General features: G+C 49.7%; 1 protein-coding gene across 1 annotated transcript in view; it reads left to right on the top strand.

Annotated features, from left to right (window-relative positions):
* LOC100753683 (kelch-like protein 3) overlaps positions 1 to 22,253 on the top strand; it is a 114,637-nt gene that overhangs the window by 45,075 nt on the left and 47,309 nt on the right. Inside the window, exons 4-5 of the mRNA XM_027409730.2 lie at positions 969 to 1,090; positions 8,988 to 9,150. Coding sequence (XP_027265531.1) covers positions 969 to 1,090; positions 8,988 to 9,150 — 285 coding nt within the window. The remainder of the gene's footprint in view (positions 1 to 968; positions 1,091 to 8,987; positions 9,151 to 22,253) is intronic.

The raw sequence follows: 22,253 nt of genomic DNA, 5'->3' as shown, positions 1-22,253 counted from the left end.
TGTTCCATCTGTTCTTGTTCCCATTTAGAACCTCTCAGTGGTGCTGCCCTTTGGATGAAGCTCCTTTGTATGATGAATAGGGCTCTGCCAACTATGGCCATGTGTACCTTTCTCTAGTGTGATGTATGGGGCTCTACCAGCTACAGCCATGGGCACCTCTCTGGCTTCCTCCCCCACACTGCACCCTGTGCCCAGCCACACTGGCCTCTCACTGTCCCTCGGATACAGTGTTCTCTTGGATCTTTTCTCCGTTTCACTTAGCCCGCACCCCCCTTCCCACATTTGCTATCTTGGGAACATCTCTTCATCCTGTCACCCCCACATAAATGTGCTCTCTCTTGGGAGACCTTGATATAGCTCCCAGGTATGGTCTGTTGTTCCTTCTCTGTGTTTCTAGAACTCAGGATGACATGGTACTTAAAGCTGTGGATTCTCAAGTCAGATTCCCTTTCAACCACCTCGGCCCTCTAGATGCATGAGCACAACAGGACGAATGGGCTGCCTTCCTGGGCCTTGCTTTTCTCTCCCTGTAAGATGAGGCTAATATTACAAACATCACACGTCTCTGTGAGGTTTGGAAGAGGCAAGAATTTAAAGCGCTTCACTCAGTGTTTGGCCATAGTTTCCACTCAACAACAAGTACTCGTTTTTCACGTTGTCACTGTAGCTTGTGCATATTTCTGTTCCTCTTATAAGACCCGCCGTGCATCAGGGTTGGTGGAGAGTTTGCTCACCATACCTGGTCCTGGGTGCAGTTGTCAGTGAGTGTTGCTCCAGGCCTTGTCTACAGAACAAGCAGCACAACACAGGATGCCTGCAGTCGGTTGATGAGTGATCCGAGGCCCAGGGTCATTATGACCCTGATGTCCGTGCCCGACTCTCTCCCTGGCAGTTTCCAGGACAACACAGGAAGCAAACTGGCCTCAGGTGTCAAATCTGTGTCCTTTGTGTTTTGCTGTGAACTCTAGGTGACATGTCTGAGAGTAAAGCCAAGAAGATTGAGATCAGGGACGTGGATGGACAGACACTCAGTAAACTGATCGACTACATCTACACCGCAGAGATCGAGGTGACCGAGGAGAACGTGCAGGTAACCTTAGCCAGTGGCCCGGTGCCACACACTCTGCACCTGCCATTTAGCCCTCACAGCTCCTCAGGGGTCACTAAAGAGAAAAGCAAGCTGCAAAGAATTAAGCCACTTAACCTTCGTCACATGGCCAACCAGTGGGCCAGCTGGCCCTAAGTGCCTATGTCTGGCCTCAGTTGCAATGCTTTTCAGCATTGGGTCACATGATACCTCTGTGTGAGCCCAGCCCAGGAGTGAGGAGTTTTAGCTCATGTTATGTTTAGCTTATGAAGGAGGAACCAGCTTGGCGGCCCCTCTTTGTCCAGGCTGCCCTTTCATCCCAGGGTATGAGAGGCTGGTAATGTTTCTCATCTTCTAGCTGTGGTCATGTAAAGGCCCTGAACTTAGGGATGTAGTCTCAGCCAGAGTGTGTGGTTATGACGTAATGTGTGCATCTTTCCCTCCTTTCTCAGCCCCGCCTGGCCCTCAGCCATCTGAGGCCTGGGAGGGAGAAGTCAGTGAAGACAAAGAGGACCCAAGAGAGGACCCATACTGTGCTCCATTTGGGCAGACAATGGGGAGGCACTCTGGGTCTCCCCATATCATGGGGCTAGCCAGACAAGGATACATTCTGTTGCTTTTACTATTTAACAAGACTAATGGAATATATATGATTTGAACTTTTTTTTTGGTTACTGTTTAGTTTTGCTGTTTGGTTGTTGTTTTGTTTTTGCACAGATCTACCTAATTTACTTGAGGCAAACACCTTTCCCTTATTACAAACACCACACTCCTGTTAGAGCTGTCTGAGAGGCTGAGTTGGTAATTGCTTGTCCTTTCAATTCAGCCCCGATGTTCCTGTTCCCTGCCACACCCCCTGTTGGGCACTGTAGAAGTATCAGCACTGGTCCCCTGGTGTCTGCAAGTGGAGGGGTGAGGACTGATGAAGCAAACACACAAGTCACATCCGTGCACAGTTCCTGGCAGTGAGAGAGGATGTCGAGGGACACTGGCCTTGAACCCATAGAGATCCACCTGCCTCTGCCTCCTGAGCTGGGATTAAAGGCGTGTTCCACCATGCCTGGCTCAGCATACATTTATCCAAGATAAAATGTGTAATTTGAATCATAAGGACAGGTTCTGCTGTGTTCTTATTTCCTGGCAGGGATAAGATGATAACAGCAAGGAGGTAATAATAATTTATTATTAAGAGATTAGTTAAGAAATTAAGGTATTAATTTATAAATAAAAATAACAAGGGATCAATCAGTAAGAAGACTGTTCTAAGAACCACAATATATGTCTACATATATATAATTTTATCTTTATCTTTATATCTCTATCTATATGTAAATTTATTAAGGGATGCTATGGGTAAAACAGACTCACAGATACAGAACAAGGTATAACCGGTTACAAAGTCCTTCCATTTTGCCCAAGGGAGCTGGGAACCGGCCACATGCTGCTTCATGCCTCCTGACCCTGTCTTCACAACCCAAGAGAGCCTGTGACCTCTGTCTCTCTCCTTCTAAGAGATCACATCCACAGACTACCCTAGGGCCAGTACCACAAAGTTATTGGCAGAATGAATTCCCACAACAGAAGGCAATCTTTACAACTCTAATCTAAGCCAGTGCTGATCTCTCGGGCTCACAGATGTGTGTGTAAAGGTGGGTGACAGGAGCTACCAGAGCCAGGGAGCTCTGTAGAAAGTGACTTTGCCATTACTTTTAGAGACTACTTTGTCTAGGAGGGAGGTGTGGGGGGAGGACAGAGTGGAGGGAGAGATCTATGGGATTAGTGGGGAGACAGCCCTGACCTCCTCCATCATGACTGGTTCATAGCACCCTTACCCCAACTGTGACTGCTGGGGAAGCCATGGAGTTGGCCTGCTTGCTTCTCCCACCTACCAGAGCTGTGTCACTCTCCCTTCCCTGACACCCTGTTGCCAAGTTCCGTCTCCCCCACATAGCAGTCTTCACTCCACAGAGCACCCATTCTGTGGGAATTCGTAGACTGTGTTCTACCCCAAGCTACTTGATCAATCTGTGCCTCATCTTTGCAGTGTTTCCCTTTCATCAGTGTGGGCATGACAATATCATTTAATCTGATAGAGCTGCTGTGAGGATCATGACAATATCATTTAATCTGATAGAGCTGCTGTGAGGATCATGACAATATCATTTAATCTGATAGAGCTGCTGTGAGGAGCAAGCATGTTGACATAGCCTTAGAGCCGGGCCTGGCACACGGTGCATATAGCTGTGGTGCCTTTACACAACCACAGAAGGCATTGGATGCTGACGGGGACTGAGGCTGACGGTGGCCAGGTGGCCAGGTAGGGAGCAGGAGTAATGGGGAAGGGTGGGAGGCTGACCCTAGATCTAGAAGTGTCTGGGAATTCCTCCAAGTAGGAGCATAATTTGGGATACCCATTGGGGTTTGCCCAGAGTGCTTGGCATGGACAGAGGCTAGGCCCAGATACCAGCTATTCTTCTGAGGGGAATGGCCTTTGGCTAGAAGGCACAAGGCTAGGGCTGTCTTACTCTTCTTCCTTTGTGCTGGGCTATATCCCTCCATTTGACCGGTCATTAGGCACCTTTTTTTTTTTTTTTTTTTTTTTTTTTTTTTTTTTGCTACTACCCTGCACTGGCAGACAGTGTCTACAAAGAATTTGCTGTGACAGGCCGCTTCCACAAGGAACAGCTGCTCTGTGGGCAGAGACAGATGGTGGGCCTGGGTGGAGGCATCCAGGAGGAAGTAGTCTGCTGCTGCCTGAGGGGAGTAAAACAAGGCAGAGCACACTCAGGAAATGTTTGGGCCAAACTCTGAAGGAAGAGGGGGTGGTCTGGTTTGCCTCTTCTGACTTTGTGCCCCTCCCCTCCCCCAGGCTGTGAGTCCCCTGAGGGATCTACCTTCAGGGACCGGGGTTTGGTTGAATGGCCCTGAGAGTGAAAACTTCCTCCCTCCCTAGTGGCGTCCCTTTGGGGCAGTGGCTCTTCCATGGTGGCGAGAGGTCTGTCTGTCTGTCTGTCTGTCTGTCTGTCTGTCTGTCACTAATGCTGTCAAGACCCAGACTGTGCCAGTCCTTCCATTTCATCCTCATTAGCAACTAGTAGGAGACTAACACAATCCCTGTTTGCAGCGGATGCACAAAAGGACTTAGAAACCTGGGTCACAGTGGGAGAGAGGGGACCTGACCCTGGCTCCCTCTGACTGACCTTTGTGGCTGTGCTGAACTCAATTCCCCGTTGAGTGAGTGGCCGGAGCCTTGTTTTCTGCTCCTAGTGGTTAATTATAATCAAAACCGACAGTGGCTGTGCACTCTCGGGGCTGGCCGTGGTCACTGCTATAAGCCCTCGCCTGCCTGATTCTCACAAGCTGTTATGGCGCTCCTGTGACCATGCCCCCTGTGCTGTTGAGACTGAGAATCCCAGGCCGCTGTCCACAGCCGCGTGGCCAGAATCAACAGTCACACTCTGATGACCGTGCCGGCCTGTCACCTGAACTGTGCTCCTCTGCTGTCCCTTTCCCTCGGCAGGCTCTGACGGGCACGGCTGCTCAGTCTGCCTGCACCTGCCCTGAGTGCAGCGTCCAGGTGCACTGGATGCCTGCCCTTCACCTGGCACTCTGGGGTGCCCTCCTTGGTGTCTGGCCCTGCTCCCTCCCACACCCCTAGATGCAGTTCCAGGACTGGGCACTTTCTGAAGCAGGGCATTTCCTCTTGTTTTTGCAAAAGGAAGCGAAGCCCATGACGGGATATCCTCTGCTGTGTTTTGTGTTATCGGAGGGAGAGAAAAAACAAGACAGGCCCAGCATGTGAAAAATGGAGACTTGAAAAATGGAGACTTGGTCATTTGCAACCTGGGGAACCTGCAAACTCTGCGCCCCCAGGCCATTCCAGGGTCTTTGAGGAATGAGGCAGGAAAGGCAATCGGGAGGTTTTGACCCAGAGTAATGTTTCAGGCTGATAGGCAGCTCCTGCTGGCTCCTCCTTCCAGGACTTGGTCTTCTGTGCCCCAGTGGCCAAGTGGACCATCCTATGGCTGTACCCCCACAGTTCACTTCAAAGTAGAGGGCAGAGCAGAGAAGAGGAAGTGCTCAAGTCCTACAGATGTGCAAGACAGGGCTGACTAGTCACCTCATACATGGGAGTGTGTGTGCGCGCGCACACGTGTGTGTGTGTGTGTGTGTGTGTGTGTGTGTGTGTGTGTGTGTTTGTGTGTGTGTCCCTGTCTGATGAAGCCTCAGTCTATCCCTGAGCATGTGTGTGTGTGTGTGTGTGTGTGTGTGTGTGTGTCCCTGTCTGATGAAGCCTCAGTCTATCCCTGAGCATGTGTGTGTGTGTGTTTGTGTCCCTGTCTGATGAAGCCTCAGTCTATCCCTGAGTGTGTGTGTGTGTGTGTGTGGTGTGTGTGTGTGTGTGTGTGTGTGTGTGTGTGTGTGTGTGTGTGTGTGTGTGTGTGTGTGTGTGTTTGTGTCCCTGTCTGATGAAGCCTCAGTCTATCCCTGAGCATGTGTGTGTGTGTGTGTGTGTGTGTGTGTGTGTCCCTGTCTGATGAAGCCTCAGTCTATCCCTGAGCATGTGTGTGTGGTGTGTGTGTGTGTGTGTGTGTGTGTGTGTGTGAGTGTGTGTGTGTCCCTGTCTGATGCGGTCTCATTCTATCTCTGGCAACAGCACGTGGGAGACGACTAATCTCTCGTTCTCCCCATCCTCTCCTTCGATACTCTGACCACCCCCACTTTCCTTCCTGCCCTGAGTGAATTGGGGGGAAGGGAGGAAGAAAAGGGCCCTTGAGTGTGAGATCAAAGAGTATAGGAGCCATTAGAGAAACCAGAAGCCAGTTCAAGGTGCTCCGGTGGGAGTGGGCCAAACAAGATGAAGGCTGGGGCGTGGGCTACAGACAGGCAGAAGTCTCACTAGCTCTTGTGTATACTGGGTGGGATGTGTGAACAGTAGGGAAGCTGAGAGCTATGTGGGCAGTCTGCCCATAGAGGTGCTAGGTGGCGAGAGTGTTCTCGAAGGAAATACTTTGTTATTGCATTTCTCGAGATGGTTGTCACGAGCTTGAAAACTCAAGCACTACACTGTGCTTTCTTCCTGGAGAGAAGGGTGGAAGAGAAGAATCTGTGTCTCTGGCATGGTCTCACTGGGGCTTGGCAGGGAACACAGTCTGGGAATAGACAGGATTCTCAGTCACCTTGAGAGTCACCGGTAAGACGGAACCCCCATCCTAACATGAGTACCTGTCCCAGGTTGCCTAGAACTTGGGGGCGGGGTCCCCCTGGGACTTGTTCTAAAACTAGCAGGGTCAGACAATGCAGGGGGATTGGTCAGGGGCGCTATGGGGTCACTTGGTGTAGAACCTTCCATTCTCAACATGTATTCAGCAAGAATGGCTAACGGGCCTCCACCTGACTGGCAGGCACAAACTAATCTGGTCTTGGAATCTGCGTGGCCAGGCTGAGCTGCCCACAGGTTAATTGAGTTTTCCAGTTTATGGCTGCTTAGTGGGCAAAGGCTGTGTGGTGGGGCTGGCGCTCTAGTGGTTAGATTTGGGCTGTAGTTGGGTTCACCTATGTTTTAAAACTCTGAGGCGAAGGAGATTTTTATCTTTTTCTTCTTCAGAAATGAGTCAGTGGGGCAGAAAACACCAAGGATACTGCCTTGCTGGGGACACAGTAGGCAGGAGGGGACACAGCAGCAGGAGGCCAGCTAGAGGACAGGAGTGGAGTGGCTTTTCTAGGGAGGAGGTGAAGCTGTATGTGGGAGGAATTGTTGCTGTAGAGAGGAGATGCCTGGTCCCCAGCACACAGTGCGTGCATTCTTGGGTGGGCCCTTGATGCGTTTGGGAAGGGATGAGGACGAATGGGGCACAACTGTCCTTCCACAGCACAGGACGTCCTGTGATGTCCCTCAGTCCCATTGGCCCAGGAATGTTCAGTGGGACATTGTTTTGGGCCTAAGCACGTAGGGGTGATGGGAGTCTGTATGGAATATCTATATCTATATCTATATATCTACGTCTGTAATGCCCAGAATAAAGAAAACAACAGCAGACGTGCCTGCCCGCCTGCTGCCTTGTCTTCCTGGGCAAGCCTGGGAACAGCTGGAGTTGGTCTGGCTCTGATTCTCTCCCTGAGAACTCGGGGAACAGCTGGGAAGGAAGGACCTGGAGACAGGGAATTGCTGTGAGGAACTGGTGCTGGTCTACAAGTTACAGAATCTTAAATCAATGCTCTGGTATCCCCCTAAGTTTCTTTTTGGTAAATTATCCCGGCTGCTTGCCTCTTCCACAGAGTGAGTGGGACAGCAGAGCCGGGAGGGGGGCATGACTTTTATCTTGTTTTTATGATCTAGAGGGCAGGTTGGGTAGCCGTGGGAAGCTTGACAGGGATTGGTAGTGAGTGCCCGGCAGGCCTGCTCAAGCCAGTCTTCCCTGGTTCTAAGGAAAAACATTGCGCATGCCCAAGCAAGAACTATTCTGTTTTCCATGATGCAGAATAAGTTAAGTGTCCTGTGACTTTTAAAACGAAAACCCAGCCCTGCTCTCAGTCAGTTGATAAGCACCATAAAAGTAAGATCTGGTTGTTTTGCCTGCTACTGAATCTTAGAGCCTTGACCAGAGCCTGGCACATAGACGCTGGACAGTTAGGTAAAATGAGCTAGCGAGCAATGCAGCAAGGGCACACTGTCTGAGTGAAGACAGCACACTGGACTTTGCAGGGAAGTGGTTCTCAGACTCAGCCATCTGAAGCAGCATGTACGGGAACCTTAAACATCTCGTTATGTCCAGGTCACACCTGTTGTGTAACACTATTCCAGGGGAGATGCAAACAAACACCTATTTGCCCCAGACAGGGAACCGACAACAGACCAAAGTACAGATGTCACCGAAGTCTAACATGGCAAAGTCAATGAGTTTTATTGGGGTTACTTACAGGAACATAGGTGACCTACAGCAGCAGAAATGACTCAAAGACAGCTGCACCACCAAAGCCCACCCCAGCACGGGTGACAGCTCACAAAGCTGGGAACCTGGAGCACATGGCATGATCTACAGGCAGCTCAGTAGGTTGGAGTCCTTGGCATGTAGCTCAGTTGGTCTGAACCTCTTCCAGGAAGCTCCGCTGGTCTCCTCTTCCTCTAGGCAGCTTGTCTGAGAGTCTCTCCCCAGTCCTTATGCGTATACAAACCTGGGGAGGGAGGGCCTAGGGGATCTGGTGAGTTTCAGGGACTTCCTATAGCTGCTGGGTTATTTGCTCTCTTAGCTTAAGAGCGTTCCTGAAGGGTGGGATGTTTCTCCTCTCCTTAGGCCATCTGCTGTTTTACCTCTCTGCCTGCAGACATCTGTGTTGCAACCAGCTCTCCTCCAAGATGGAAGATTTTAATCTCAGAAGAAACCACACAAACAGCCCATACCTGTCATAATCTCGGAACAGAACACCCAGGCATCCGGATTTGTAGTTCTGTGGGTTACACCAGTGTGTAACCAAGGATACCGAGCCTCTGTATATGTTGTACATGTGTTACACATGTACACACATTTTGTCACGCTGGGTGTGGCACCTGCTCTAGCAGGTACAAGGTCGCTGGAGTTCTTAGTAATGTGTAGGTTCAGCCTGCCTTCCTGCCGAGTCTATACCTGCATTTTACTAAGGTCTTGGGATGGAGACCACCCTGGGAGACTTTATAGGTTGGAATGACACCGAGACCTCACTTTCGGGTGCAGTTTTAAGGGCAGAGCAGTGGAACGTGAGGCTGCAAAGCAGACTGGGAAGTTTGGACCACTCAGTGAGAAGGCAGTGGACAGCCATGAGAAAATCTAGAGTATAAGGCCACGGAAGCATGATGGGAAGAGTGATTTTGATGAGCTCCTGCTATGGGACCAGGATCTCAAAGTGTTACCTTGTCTTTCAGGTACTGCTTCCGGCAGCCAGCTTGCTGCAGCTCATGGACGTTCGGCAGAACTGCTGTGACTTTCTGCAATCTCAGTTGCATCCCACCAATTGCCTGGGCATCCGCGCATTTGCAGATGTGCACACTTGCACTGACCTTCTGCAGCAAGCTAATGCCTATGCAGGTAAGGCAGGGTGGCCCCATCTCCTCTGACCTCATGGATTTGGTCACATGGCCTGTTGAGGACCCTCAGAGGTTTTGAGAATCGGTTTCTACTGTGAGCGGCTATGATTTGGCTAGGGAGACAAAACACAGATAATTAACAATGGACAAGTTTCACACATTGCCAAGTGGAAAATGGTTAATTTGTACATGGATGGTGTAGCCAGCAGAGAAGTCTTGGGAGTGTCAGTGTGCGTGTGAGAGAGTATGAGAGTGTTAGAGTATATATGAGAATGTAAGTGTAAATTTGTGTGTGTGTGTGTGTGTGTGTGTGTGTGTGTGTGTGTGTGTGTGTGTGTGTGTAGCATAAACTGAGCTTAGGGTTGAAATAGATTTTTTGTTTGTTTAAGACAGATTTTCTTTGGTCAAATTGTTCTATGTATGATATTGGAAGTTAAATACGTTCCAGACGCCTGGTGATTAACGAGTATCTTCTTTACATACTGTCTTGCTTTCTAGACTCACTGATTTTTAATCACACCTGTGACTCAGCATTGCAGTGTCAGGAGGATCACCACAAGTTCATGGCCAGTGTGGGTTACATGATAAAACCCCATGTCAAAACCAAAACCAAAGCAAACAAATCAACCAACCAATCCCCAAGCAAGCATGAAAATGCAGGCAGATTCACTGGAAAGCTGGTTCGTTTGGGGTGGGAGAGACGGCTCACCAGTTGAGAGCACACCCTGCTCTTGCAGAGGACCCAGGTTGATTTCCCAACACTTTGGTGGTGCCTCACATTACCCCAGCTCAAGGGATCTGATGCTCTCCTCTGGTCTCCAAGCATGCTTGCAATCACATGCACACACCCACACAAAGACACACACATAAATATCAAATCTAAACAAAAAGCTATTTCACGTGTTGACTTCTTCCATTTACCTCAGAAAATTGGGAACACTGTTAGTTTTAGATTTATTTGTTTTAGATTGATGTATTGACTTCTCCAGGAGAATCAGACCAGGCCTTCACAGACTTAACTGTGCTTCTCCTCAGTCCATCTTCCTCACAGCTGAGTTACTCAGTTACTACAGTGAGGTGTCTTAACCAGAGAAGATGTTCACAAGCATCGGAAAGGCAGCGAACAACTGTCTTAATCTTCAGGATGTGTGCGCACCTGGACACAGCAGACCAGCCTCAGGCTGACATCATGTTTTCTGGGCAGCACTGTCCCTTCGAGAGAGCTTATCATCCTGGTGTTTGAACAGACTGTTGGGGAGGAGAAGAAATGAAAGGAGCCATGCAGTCTGCCATGTTTAGCAAGACACTTTCCCTCTCTGTTCATTGCAGCAAATGGAAAGTTAACTAGGAAATGGGTCTGGCCACTTTAACTGCTCAGCTTGTGCACAGCTTCCTCCTTGCCTGTCAGTGAAAAGTTTTATCTCGTCCCACACCCAGCTAAGAACTGCCATGCCTGCTCCCCTCTTCTGCTTCCTGTCTAGCCAGACCTGAGGACCTGCTGTCAGCCCTGTGCCCATGAGATGACAGCACGTCCACTGTTGCTTTTTGTTCTCTTATCAAATCCCTGGCACAGAGGCACAGGTGACCAATGGCCACAGACTGTCTGTCCTCACTGTATAGACACACGTGACCAATGGCCACAGACTGTCTGTCCTCACTGTGCAGACACACATGACCAATGGCCACAGACTGTCTGTCCTCACTGTATAGACACACGTGATCAATGGCCACAGACTGTCTGTCCTCACTGTATAGACACACGTGACCAATGGCCACAGACTGTCTGTCCTCACTGTATAGACACACGTGACCAATGGCCACAGACTGTCCTCACTGTATAGACACACATGACCAATGGCCACAGACTGTCTGTCCTCACTGTATAGACACACATGACCAATGGCCACAGACTGTCTGTCCTCACTGTGCAGACACACATGACCAATGGCCACAGACTGTCTGTCCTCACTGTATAGACACACGTGATCAATGGCCACAGACTGTCTGTCCTCACTGTATAGACACACGTGACCAATGGCCACAGACTGTCTGTCCTCACTGTATAGACACACGTGACCAATGGCCACAGACTGTCCTCACTGTATAGACACACATGACCAATGGCCACAGACTGTCTGTCCTCACTGTATAGACACACATGACCAATGGCCACAGACTGTCTGTCCTCACTGTATAGACACACGTGACCAATGGCCACAGACTGTCTGTCCTCACTGTATAGACACACGTGACCAGTGGTTAAGATAGCCTTGAAGCTGACCCATTTGAAGGATTTCTCTAATAGCCCCAGTTCCCAATCCTGCTGGCCCATGTTGGCTGTGAGCCTCAACTCCCCTGCTTGTTGTCTGTCCACTTGAGTTCTTTGTTCTCCATCTCTTCTCAGGATGCCTTTTCTCTCCTGGCAAGGGTCTCCAGGGAGGAGAATACTTCCCTGAAAGATGTTGTTCAGGTTTTACTTAGCAGGTGCTGGACCAGAGCAATTGTCTGCACACGTGTGGTCCCACTACAAGCATTTGTCAGTATGGCGAGGGCACCTCCTTGTCCCCTTCACCAGACCCCTCTGTAACCCACCTAGCATGTACATGAATACATCACAGTGTTTTCTTCATCCTTTCTTTTCCTGTCTGATGGTAAGCCAGGTCTTTGGGGGGATGGAGACAATGCATCACGCTGATGCTGTCAGAGTGATTGGCTGGTGCCTGTGTGTCTGTCTGTCTGTCAGTAGCCTAGGGAATTTCCTTTGCTAGTATTTGTTGAGCTTCTACTTTGGTCACCTCCTATGCTAAGCACTTCATGAACATCCTGGTTGAACGCATCCAACAGTTGAGGAAACCAAAGACCCAAGAGGTGAGATGGTTTGAGGACGTGCAGCGAGGAAGGGCAGGGGCAGAATTCAAACCCAGAGCCAGTGCTTGTAGCTATTGCCTTCCACAGCCTCCAGTTTGCACATAAGGGTTGCTCCGTGAGCCATCAGGGAGGAATGCAGGTGGCTGGAGCGGGCCTACTCCATTGAAATGGTGTGCTTGGTAGCCTGTGTCACCAAAATTCCAGCATCAGACAGGACGGACGGACAGACGGATGGACGGACGGACAGACAGACAGACAGACAGACAGACAGACAGACAGACAGCTTGGGGTTGGGAAAGTGCAATATGGATGTTGTCTTCTCTTTCTGGTTGCACCGTATCCTAGCAGACACACAGGATTGCCCCCTTCCCACGATCAGTTAGCATGCCTGGCAGACAGGGAGTCTCCTCTCTGGGGTGCAGGCCTGTGGTCATCTCCAAGATGTCCCTGTGCAGCTGCAGCTTTGTACAACGTGGGGGTCACGCATTCAAGGTGCAGATATTGCAGAGCTTGCAACCACGGTGGAAAGATGGCAGAAGGGGGAGACGGCGGTGTGCAGAGGCGAGGGTAGAATGTGTCAGTCCTCTTGGACTGGTGCCCGCCTGTATTTGTGTTTATGTGTATATTGTGTATGTGTGTGTATATGTGTATGTGTGTGTATGTGTGTCTGTGTGTTTATGTATATATGTATATGTGTGTTTATATGTGTATGTATACACGTGGGTGTGTTTATGTGTATAGGTGTATGTGTGTGTGTGTATATGTATGTGTGTGTATATGTGTGTTTATGTGTATATGGGTGTATGTGTGTATATGTGTGTGCTTGTGTGTGTGTGAATGTGTGTGTAAGATATGGGTATGCCATACTTAACTAGTATTCTGTTGATTGATATTAATGCTTCCAGGTTTTATAAAAGTATTTATAGAACATACTCAGTGAGCATGAAGTCTTTTTGCATTTATTTGACTTTCGGTGGGAGCTCCTGGATCCCATGGTGCTTGCAGAGGTTAGAGAACAACTCAGGGGAGTCAGTTTTCTTCTTTGACCCTGTGTGTTCTGGGGATCGAACTCAGGTTGTAGGCCTTGTCTGCACATCTCTGATTGCTGGCCCTTGGCAAAGTAAGCATTCTTTTTTTTTTTTGGCAGTGGGGTTTCGAGACAGGGTTTCCCTGTGGCTTTGGAGGCTGTCCTGGAACTAGCTCTTGTAGACCAGGCTGGCCTCTAACTCACAGAGATCTGCCTGCCTCCTGAGTTCTGGGATTAAAGATGTGCACCACCAATGCCCAGCCAAAGTAAGCATTCTTACACATAATATTTTGGAGTGTACTTGGCAGGATATAATCTTGGGAGCATAACAGGACGGAAGAAAGTATACATTTAAAGCGATGTGGCTGGAGCTACAGCATACGGTCAGTGCTTGCCTAGTGTGCGCGGGCCCTGAGTTTGGTTACCAATTCTGTGTCACAGAAAAATAGACAATGTCAAGTTTTTCTCTTTTTAAAAGAAGAAAGGAAAAAAGCCGGCTCTTGCTTTCTGGTAAGTCTCCCGCCTTCCAGGTGAGAGGAGAACTCAGGGCGTGTGTGTGTGTGTGTGTGTGTGTGTGTGTGTGTGTGTGTGTGTGTGTGTGTGTTTCGGGGAGCATCACCCACTATTCTGCAGACTGTTTGGTTTCCTGTTTGGAATGACCCTGGCTCTTGCAGCTGTAGCACTCCTTCCTGCTTCCTCTGGGTCCAGTTTTACTCGCTGGGTGATATGCTGTGACTTCTGCCCTAATGCTGCCGTGTTTATCCCGTGTAGGAGGAGTGTGGGTCACATTTGGAAGTTGACTGCTCAGACCTCTGCCCTCAGCCAAAAGTATCCTAGTCCTTCTGGGTCTCTGGAGGCTGGAGAAGGTCAAGGTCTGCACACCCTGTTTCTTATCCTTCGTAATTGTGGCAGACTGCTTAATCTTTAACCTCAGTGGCCAGGGCCAGGTTATGAGGACTTTGTTGTTTGGTAGCTAAAGGGCCATGTGCCCGGACCGTCAGTGGAGCTGCTTAGGGGATTTTAATGGGGCTTCATTAAGGCAATGGCAATTAAAATTCTTTGGGTACGTTGTTTACATCAACCTGCCAAAGCTGGGCTGAAACCCTCCAGCCACAAGATGGAAAAGCCATTTAATTTCCGTGCTCATGAAGAGAAATGTCCCCCCTTTTGATTGATTAGGTCATTTGGTGAACGAGGTAATTAAATCAGGAGCCGAAAAGTTTTTACAAAGCATTTGAGAAAGTGAACCCCTTTGCCTGGTGAAACCCTCTTGTGACTGGCTGCACCCCACTTGGCATGAAGAGAAGGTGGTGGGAGCGTCTACTGTTCTGAAAAGTTGCTATGACCCCGACACAGTGACTCAATAGCACTGATGGCTGGGTGGTTTTAAAGAGTGTGTGTGTGTGTGTGTGTGTGTGTGTGTGTGTGTGTGTGTGTGTGTGCACTTGAGAGAGTAAGAGAAGCATACGTGTGTATCTTGTAGGGAACATGGCACACAGGCTACACAGAAAACATTTCCTACCTTCTGTGGGGAGGGTGGAAGAAATATTTGGAGTCTGAGGGCTCGTGGCTCTGCCCCTTCTGGGAAGAGGTCAGGGTGAGCTCTGTTACTTCCCTGTGGAAGCCTAGCTTTCTCCTTGGAGCAGAGAAATGGCAGGGCTGAAAAATCAAATCCTGACTCAGGAAACCTGACCTCTGTTCTCCAAAAACCAGGACAATGAGGAACCGGGGTGGGGGGCAGGGGGGGGGGCAGGGGCAGGGGGCAGGGGGCAGGGTAGGGACAGGGGGCAGGTAGGTGGGAGGACAGGGTAGGGGAGTACCTAGGCAGTTATTTTAAAGTTTTCTTTCCCTGCCAAGGGCTTTGATTCTACTCAAGCCCTTTGGTGTCAGTCAGGGTTCCAGTGGCTGTGTCCAGTAGCTTAGTTCATGGACCTTCTTCACCGGCCCTGGGGCCTGGGGGTTCACGTCACCTCTATAAATCAGCCAAGTCACAGATGGGCTATAAGTTCCTTTATTCTGAGCGCATAGCTTAGTTGGTCCAAAGCAAAGGTTTGGCTCATTTCATCTCATTAAGAGAAAGGGCTGGGTATAGAGCTCACTGGGGAGGTGGCTCCAAAGCCTGACTCTCAAGCCATCCTAAAGAACTCGATGGAAGTGTGATGATAATTGTAGAAACAGCTATCTGGCTTGGGCACTGAGAGGTTAGCTCTGAGTGAGACAGACATGGTGCTTGCTCTCATGGACTCCCCAGTCAGTCCCTCTACTGTGGAAAGACCTCATATGATAAAGCACAGGACGCGGGTATTTCCCTGTTTGGGGGGAATCTTTGGGAACATGGGTGATATACTTTGTCTAGCCTGGTGGACAGGGTTAATTCAGACGTGATTTTAGTTACTTTTCTGTCCCTGTGATCAGACACCATCAGACACAGTTCCAGAAGTTAACTGCCCATGACAGCAGAGGTAAAGGTGAGGGCTTACATCTTGAACCTCAGACAGAAAGCAGTGAGAACACACAGGAACCAGTTCTTGGCTTTGGAAACCTCAGAGCCTGCCCCTAGTGACCTACTTCCTCCAGCAAGGCCACACCTCCTAAACCCACCCAACTAGGGCTATGAATTGGGGACCAAGTATTCAGATGCCCAAGAACAGGGTGGGTGGGGGAACATCTCATTTAAATCACTATAGGGGTTATGCCTAAATTCTGATCCCAGGACTGATTCCACAATGCTTAGAACACTATCCTTTTTTGTTTTTTTGTTTTTGTTTTTTAGGGTCAGGGTTTCTTTGTATAACAGCTCTGGCTGTCCTGGAACTCACTTTGTAGACCAGCCTGGCCTTGAACTCACAGAGATCCTCCTGCCTCTCTTTTCCCTTTAAAAATGAAAGTTCTTTGTATTCATATCCTTTGCCTCTCTGTTTCTCTATGTGTTCCCCTCTCCCATCTATCTTTATCACATCTAAGAGGGAAGTTTAGGATTTTCTAGTATCTATATTTAATTTTACCCTAATGGCCTGCTCAAGTTAGTTTTTCATGTGTGTTGGTGTTTTTCCTGCATGAATGTTTGTGAACTATGTGTATGCAGTTCCCATGGAGGCCAGAAGAGGGCATCGGATCCCAGGAACTGGAGTTATGAGCCGTTGTGAGTTGCCCTGTGGGCGCCTTGAGTGGAACCAGGCCCTCTGCAAGAGCAGCCAGTGTTCTTAGCCTCTATGTCATCTCTCCAGCCCTAGGGCTGCTTTTATCTTAAAGACCAAGGCACTCCTCGAACATTTGTTACTGTGAGCAGGCTGTCTAGCTTTACGTTTACTGTCGTGTGGACTTGAGCAGCAGACACAGCTTTTGAGCCTCTGTTCTTCTGTCTCTAAAGTGGGGAGATTGGTATTCACTTTGTCAAGGCTTTGGAGGAGATTAAATGACTATATGTTTCCCAGTGCATGTTAGGCATAATTAGGAGATGTCTCATCCATCCATCCTTCTCTGGGCCTTCGTCATGGAAACGACCCAGGTATGCCCCAGAGAAAGCCCTTTCAACACTGAGTGAGCACACGTGTTGCTTGGCTGGAGATTCTCTCTCTCTCTCTCTCTCTCTCTCTCTCTCTCTCTCTCTCTCTCCCCCTCTCTCTCTCTCTCTCCTCTCTCTCTCTTCCATCAATTCTCATGCAAATGGACAGAAACACACACACACACACACACACACACACACACACACACACACACACACACACACACAGTTCCATTCACCCACACTTGGGATTCAAACTGTGCTTGTTATTGGTAGTAAAGGTTGGTTAACTAGAATGGTAGCCAGGACCCTTAATTCTGTGGACTGCTTTTTTATGTTATTCCTTCTAGGGAAATAAACAACAACGAATTTCTTATTGGAGGGTTTCCCTCACTGGGCTGGGCCATGGTTGCAGGGTATGATGTCTCTGTGAGTACCTGTCTCTCCAAGACCTAGCTCTCCTTGGCATCTCCCATGGATGACATGGGGCCCCATGTATAGCGTGTGGCATTGGATGAACAAAATAAAGCCCGGGGCCTCATTGGACCCTGCTCTGTGTTCTCTGCACATTCTCTAATTTCCCCCATGGTTCTGCTGTTTGGTACTCGAGGCACCCCTTCTAGAGGAAACATCTAGTCCCAGTCCTCAGCCCCGAGTCCTCTGTTATCAACATGTTAGAAACAACAGGAGAAGCGGGCTGGAGAGGTGGCTGAAGCAGATGTAGTTGTCATGGCCACCAACGTGAGGCCGGGGTGGATGGTGCTCCAAGCCTGTTTGCGGGCATCAGCTTGGTTCTCTTGGTTTTTAAAGATGCTGCATTTGGTACATCGTATGCTGACTGTTACATAGCACTTGGAGGTTCTCAATAAATGCAAATCTTAGATATTTTCTTATTTTAATGCTCATAATACCTTTTTATCAGATATTCTATGAGAGCTGAGAAAATAGTAGCCTCGGGAGACTGAATACCTGTATGACTAGAAAGTTTGCTGAATTCAATGGAATTAAATTTGAGGTCTGAGACGTTTCAGGACCACCGCCCCACAGTCTCAGAGGGCGCCCCATGGCTGTGGCCAGGTATCTCTGTCAGAGTGGGACTGCCCACATCTAGACTCTGTGATGGGGGAACAGGCTGGTAAACTTCATTTCCAATGAGTTACTTAAGGAATCCGATTAAGTCAGGAATAGATTAATACACACTATTGCTTTTGAGTCTTACAATATGAACTGTTTCAAGTGTTTTAGTTACATTTTACCAATGAGGAGCCCAAAGTCTGGAACAAGTGACTGTGAGGTAAACTCAAGCAACATTAAAGGGGCTGGGGTAGCTGTGTGTGCCTACCCCTGGAAGCCTGAGACGGGAGGGTTGAGAGATGAAGGCCAACCTGGGATTCATAGCAAGGATTCGTGTCAAAACAACACCAGGAAACAACCAGCAGCAGTAACAATGAAATCTACAAGTGAAGTAACTATGCAAAGGGCAAAAATAAAAACAACACAAAGCACATCTAATTCAAAACAAAACAAACAAAAATCAGGCAACTGTAAAAACAGAAGATAATTCTCAGGAAAATCCCTCTTGGAAGCAGAGTGGGTGCTTTCTCGGGAGCATTGAGGAAGAGGGTTAACTGGGGTCCACATTCTTCAGGGGACACCCTTTTTCCCAGGAAGCTGAGTTTGGTGACACATTTCTTTTCTTATCTTGTTTCTTTTTAAAAAATTGAAAACAATTGTGAATCTGTTTGCCTGAATATGCAGCAGTGCAGTGCCCACAGAGGCCAGGAGAGGGCGTCAGGTCCCTGGAACAGATGGTTGTGAGCCACCGCCATGTGAGTGCTGGGAACTGAACCCAGGTCCTTTGAAGGGGGATCCAGTGCTCTGAGCACTGGGCACCTCTCATGCCTCTTTAGCCCACTGTCTCTAAAGAGTTGCTATCAGAAAGTGGACTCAGGGCTGAAGACTGGGGCTGACGTCTCGTCAGACTGAATCGAGGGACAGGACACTCCCCAGCCTTTCCCCTTCCACTTTTTATTTCTCCCCCCTTCTTATTTTAAGGCCTCAGAGGGGCACAGCATCATGAAGGCTCTGCGGTCCTTGGAAGAAAGTTGCTTCCAATTTGGGCACAGAAATGCAGTGCTGTTACCACGGTCACGAATCACTTTCCCCTGGACTCCTCTAGCGTTCTCTGTCATGTGTTGTTCTTTGCTTTAAGCACACAAGTGTCTCTCTCGCTCACTTAGGGCTCAGTTTCTCTCAGGCACAAGCACCTTCAGTTCCCAGGAGAAGAGATCTCTGCTTATCCACCTCCCGAAACTCTGCTCGCAGCTACTAGAACGGCTTGCAAACCATTGTGTCCCAGCCCTCTCAGGCTCAAGGGTGGCAACAAGCCGTTCTCCCCCCCCCCACGTCACCCTCAACTCCTTTTTCTCACCCCCTGTACTTCTGAGTCCCTGCATCCTAGCCTTGGATGAGAAGCCATTGCTCCTCACTCCCCCTGGTGCTCCTCACTCCCCCTGGTGCTCCTCACTCCCCCTGGTGCTCCTCACTGCCCCTGGTGTTCCTCACTCCCCTTGGTGCTCCTCACTCCCCCTGGTGCTCCTCACTCCCCCTGGTGCTCCTCACTCCCCCTGGTTCTCCTCACTCCCCCTGGTGCTCCTCACTCCCCTTGGTGCTCCTCACTCCCCCTGGTGCTCCTCACTCCCCCTGGTGCTCCTCACTCCCCCTGGTGCTCCTCACTCCCCCTGGTGCTCCCCACTCCCCCTGGTGCTCACTCCCCCTGGTGCTCCTCACTCCCCCTGGTGCTCCTCACTCCCCCTGGTGCTCCTCACTGCCCCTGGTGCTCCTCACTGCCCCTGGTGCTCCTCACTCCCCCTGGTGCTCCTCACTGCCCCTGGTGCTCCTCACTCCCCTTGGTGCTCCTCACTCCCCCTGCTGCTCCTCACTGCCCCTGGTGCTCCTCACTGCTCCTGGTGCTCCTCACTCCCCCTGGTGCTCCTCACTCCCCCTGGTGCTCCTCACTGCCCCTGGTGCTCCTCACTCCCCCTGGTGCTCCTCACTCCCCCTGGTGCTCCTCACTCCCCCTGGTGCTCCCCACTCCCCCTGGTCCTCCCCACTCCCCCTGGTGCTCCCCACTCCCCCTGGTGCTCCTCATTCCCCTTGGTGCTCCTCACTCCCCCTGGTGCTCCTCCCCATCAGACACCACACTGTGGATGGCCTTCTAAGGGGGGTTTCAGTGGGTGGTTCCTTCAGGGATAAGAAGCAGCTCACTGCAGCAGGAAGGGACTTAGGCCGACATCCCACACCTCTCCTCAGGGAAAGAGGCAGGAGGCTGTTTGCTGGCTTCATTGACCTCTGGGGCCTCTGACTTGGTTGTGATCCGTGAAGAACATGCAGTGTGGCGCTCCCCCAAGCCAGGTACTGTTGGCCTCAGGGGCCATAAGGAGATTATTTTTCCTCAGTGTAGACGTTTGGGTCTTACCTCCCATTCTCTTCATGTCCTTCATGTTTTCCATGTTTTGTCAACCAAAGCTGAATGTGGACGGCCAGAGGCCGGCTGTGTTGGTAGTGTAAGGCTCTCCTGGAACCCAAAACCTGAAGGTCCAGAGGAGCAAAGGCCAACAATTGTCCCCTTCACCAACAGTACCACTTCCAGGTTTGTCCTGTGGAACATTGCTGAGTTCCAGGGAAGGCAATCATGACCACAGTGATGTCATCAGGCTGACTACGTTTTCTCCAGGGAGCGGGGAAGAAAAAGTGTTTATAAATCCATATCTAAGAAAATAATAACATTTGGGCAATCCAGATAAAGGCAGGAATTCATACAGGAACTTACTAGGCCTGAAATTTTCTCAATCTAAAATTGAAAATAAGTTTTGTAAGAAAGGATTTGAGCAGGGACTTGATAGCTCAGTGGTTAGGAGTACTTACTGTTCTTGCAGAGGACCTGGGCTGGGCCCCACATGGTGGCTTACATTTGTCTGAAAATACAGCTCCAGGCATCTGATGCCCTCTTCTGGCCTTTATGCGCTCCTGCATGTGTGTGGTATACATGCATACACTCAGGTACACACACACACACACACATACACACACACACACACACACTCTGTCTCTCTCTTACACACACATTAAGAAAACTAACAATTTGAATAAATTCCTTCTCAATGTTTTTGAGATGGTGACAAATGTGGGAGGGAATTAATATGCTCTATTTTTTTTTTTTGCATTATGTAGTTTTACCAGTATTTTAGTAGCTTCCTAGGGCTGGAGGATGCTAAATCTTATTTGAGAGATCAACCAGACCAGGCTGGGAAACACTAGTGGGAAATGAGCTGTTAGAATTATGCAAGAGGCTGCCAGTCGAGGGGCAACGGGGTGAGGGATTGTAGACGGACCAGTCGAGGGGCAATGGGGTGAGGGATTGTAGAGGGAGTTTCTGTCCCTCCTGGTCCCCTGGTCGCTTAGTCCCAAATAAACACACAGACACTTATATTAATTTATAAACCGTTTGGCTGATGGCTCAGGCATCTTATTGGCTAGCTCTCTCTTGATTATTGGTCCATTTCTATTAATCTAAGTATCTCCACGTGGTGGTCTTGGCTTACTGGAGAATGCCCAGACATCCTACCTTCTGGGTGGCTACATGGCGACTCCTGGTGGCTCCTCTCTGCCTTCCTCCTCCCAGAATTCTTCTTGTCTGGTAGCCCCGCCTATACTTCCTGCCTGGCTACTGGCCAATCAGTGTTTTATTCATCAACCAATAAGAGAAACATGGGGGACATCCCCCATCAAGGGGGCAATGTGGGGAGGGCTTGGTGAGAGCTGAAGTGGAGCAGTGGGAAGGTCTTGTAAGCCTCTGAGCTGCCTAAACTGAAGAATACCATCTGGGTAAACTGACATGGGAAACTCTGGCACAACACTTCCAGATGGGCTCTCACCATGAAACCCACAGACATGGTGATGCTGGCTCAAGGATACAACTCATACATGGCAAAGCCAGGCCTGCATCTAGGCCCTTCTTGCCAAAGTGGGTGGCATTTCAGTGAACAGTGCTCTGGCTGATGGCCTGGGAGAACATGGGGCTGGAATGGTCTCTTGTGCTCTCCTTCTGTGCACCTCAGGCCTGTGGGGTTTGTCTTGCTTCAGCTGTCCCCAGATTGTCCTTCTCTTGACATCTCCCTAGGCTGGATGCTGTGGACAGTTCAAAGTGTTCATGCAGCCGACCCGTTGTCACCCAGATGAACACTAAACCGGGCGGGATGATGACTCAGAATAGGCTTGGTGTGGGGCTAGAAAGAGTGATGCTGCCTCCTGACTTCCTAATGTTGATGTCCTACAAGAGCCCCAGTGACTTTTGTGAACTACTTCTATGTGACTGAGCTGCAGGGGGCACTGCGCTTGTGCCTGGACAGCAAATGAGCTCAATTATGTAAGCAGGTCCCAGTGAAGCTCTGCTCCCAGGCTTTGTCCGTCTTTTTTTTTTTTTTTCCTGAGATAGGGTTTCTCTGTGGCTTTGGAGGCTATCCTGGAACTAGCTCTTGTAGACCAGGCTGGTCTCAAACTCACAGACATCTGCCTGCCTCTGCCTCCCAAGTGCCAGGATTAAAGGCATGCGCCACCACTGCCAAGCTGGCTGTGTCTGTCTTACAGAGTGCAGACAAAATACAAACCCAGACCTCTCTGCCCCACTTTCGTCTATGTCATT

The sequence above is a fragment of the Cricetulus griseus genome, chromosome 3, assembly GCF_003668045.3.
Source record: "Cricetulus griseus strain 17A/GY chromosome 3, alternate assembly CriGri-PICRH-1.0, whole genome shotgun sequence".
NCBI classification, from domain to species: domain Eukaryota; kingdom Metazoa; phylum Chordata; class Mammalia; order Rodentia; family Cricetidae; genus Cricetulus; species Cricetulus griseus.
Note: the sequence above shows the minus strand (reverse complement) of the source record. Positions and strands in the feature narration are given on the sequence as shown.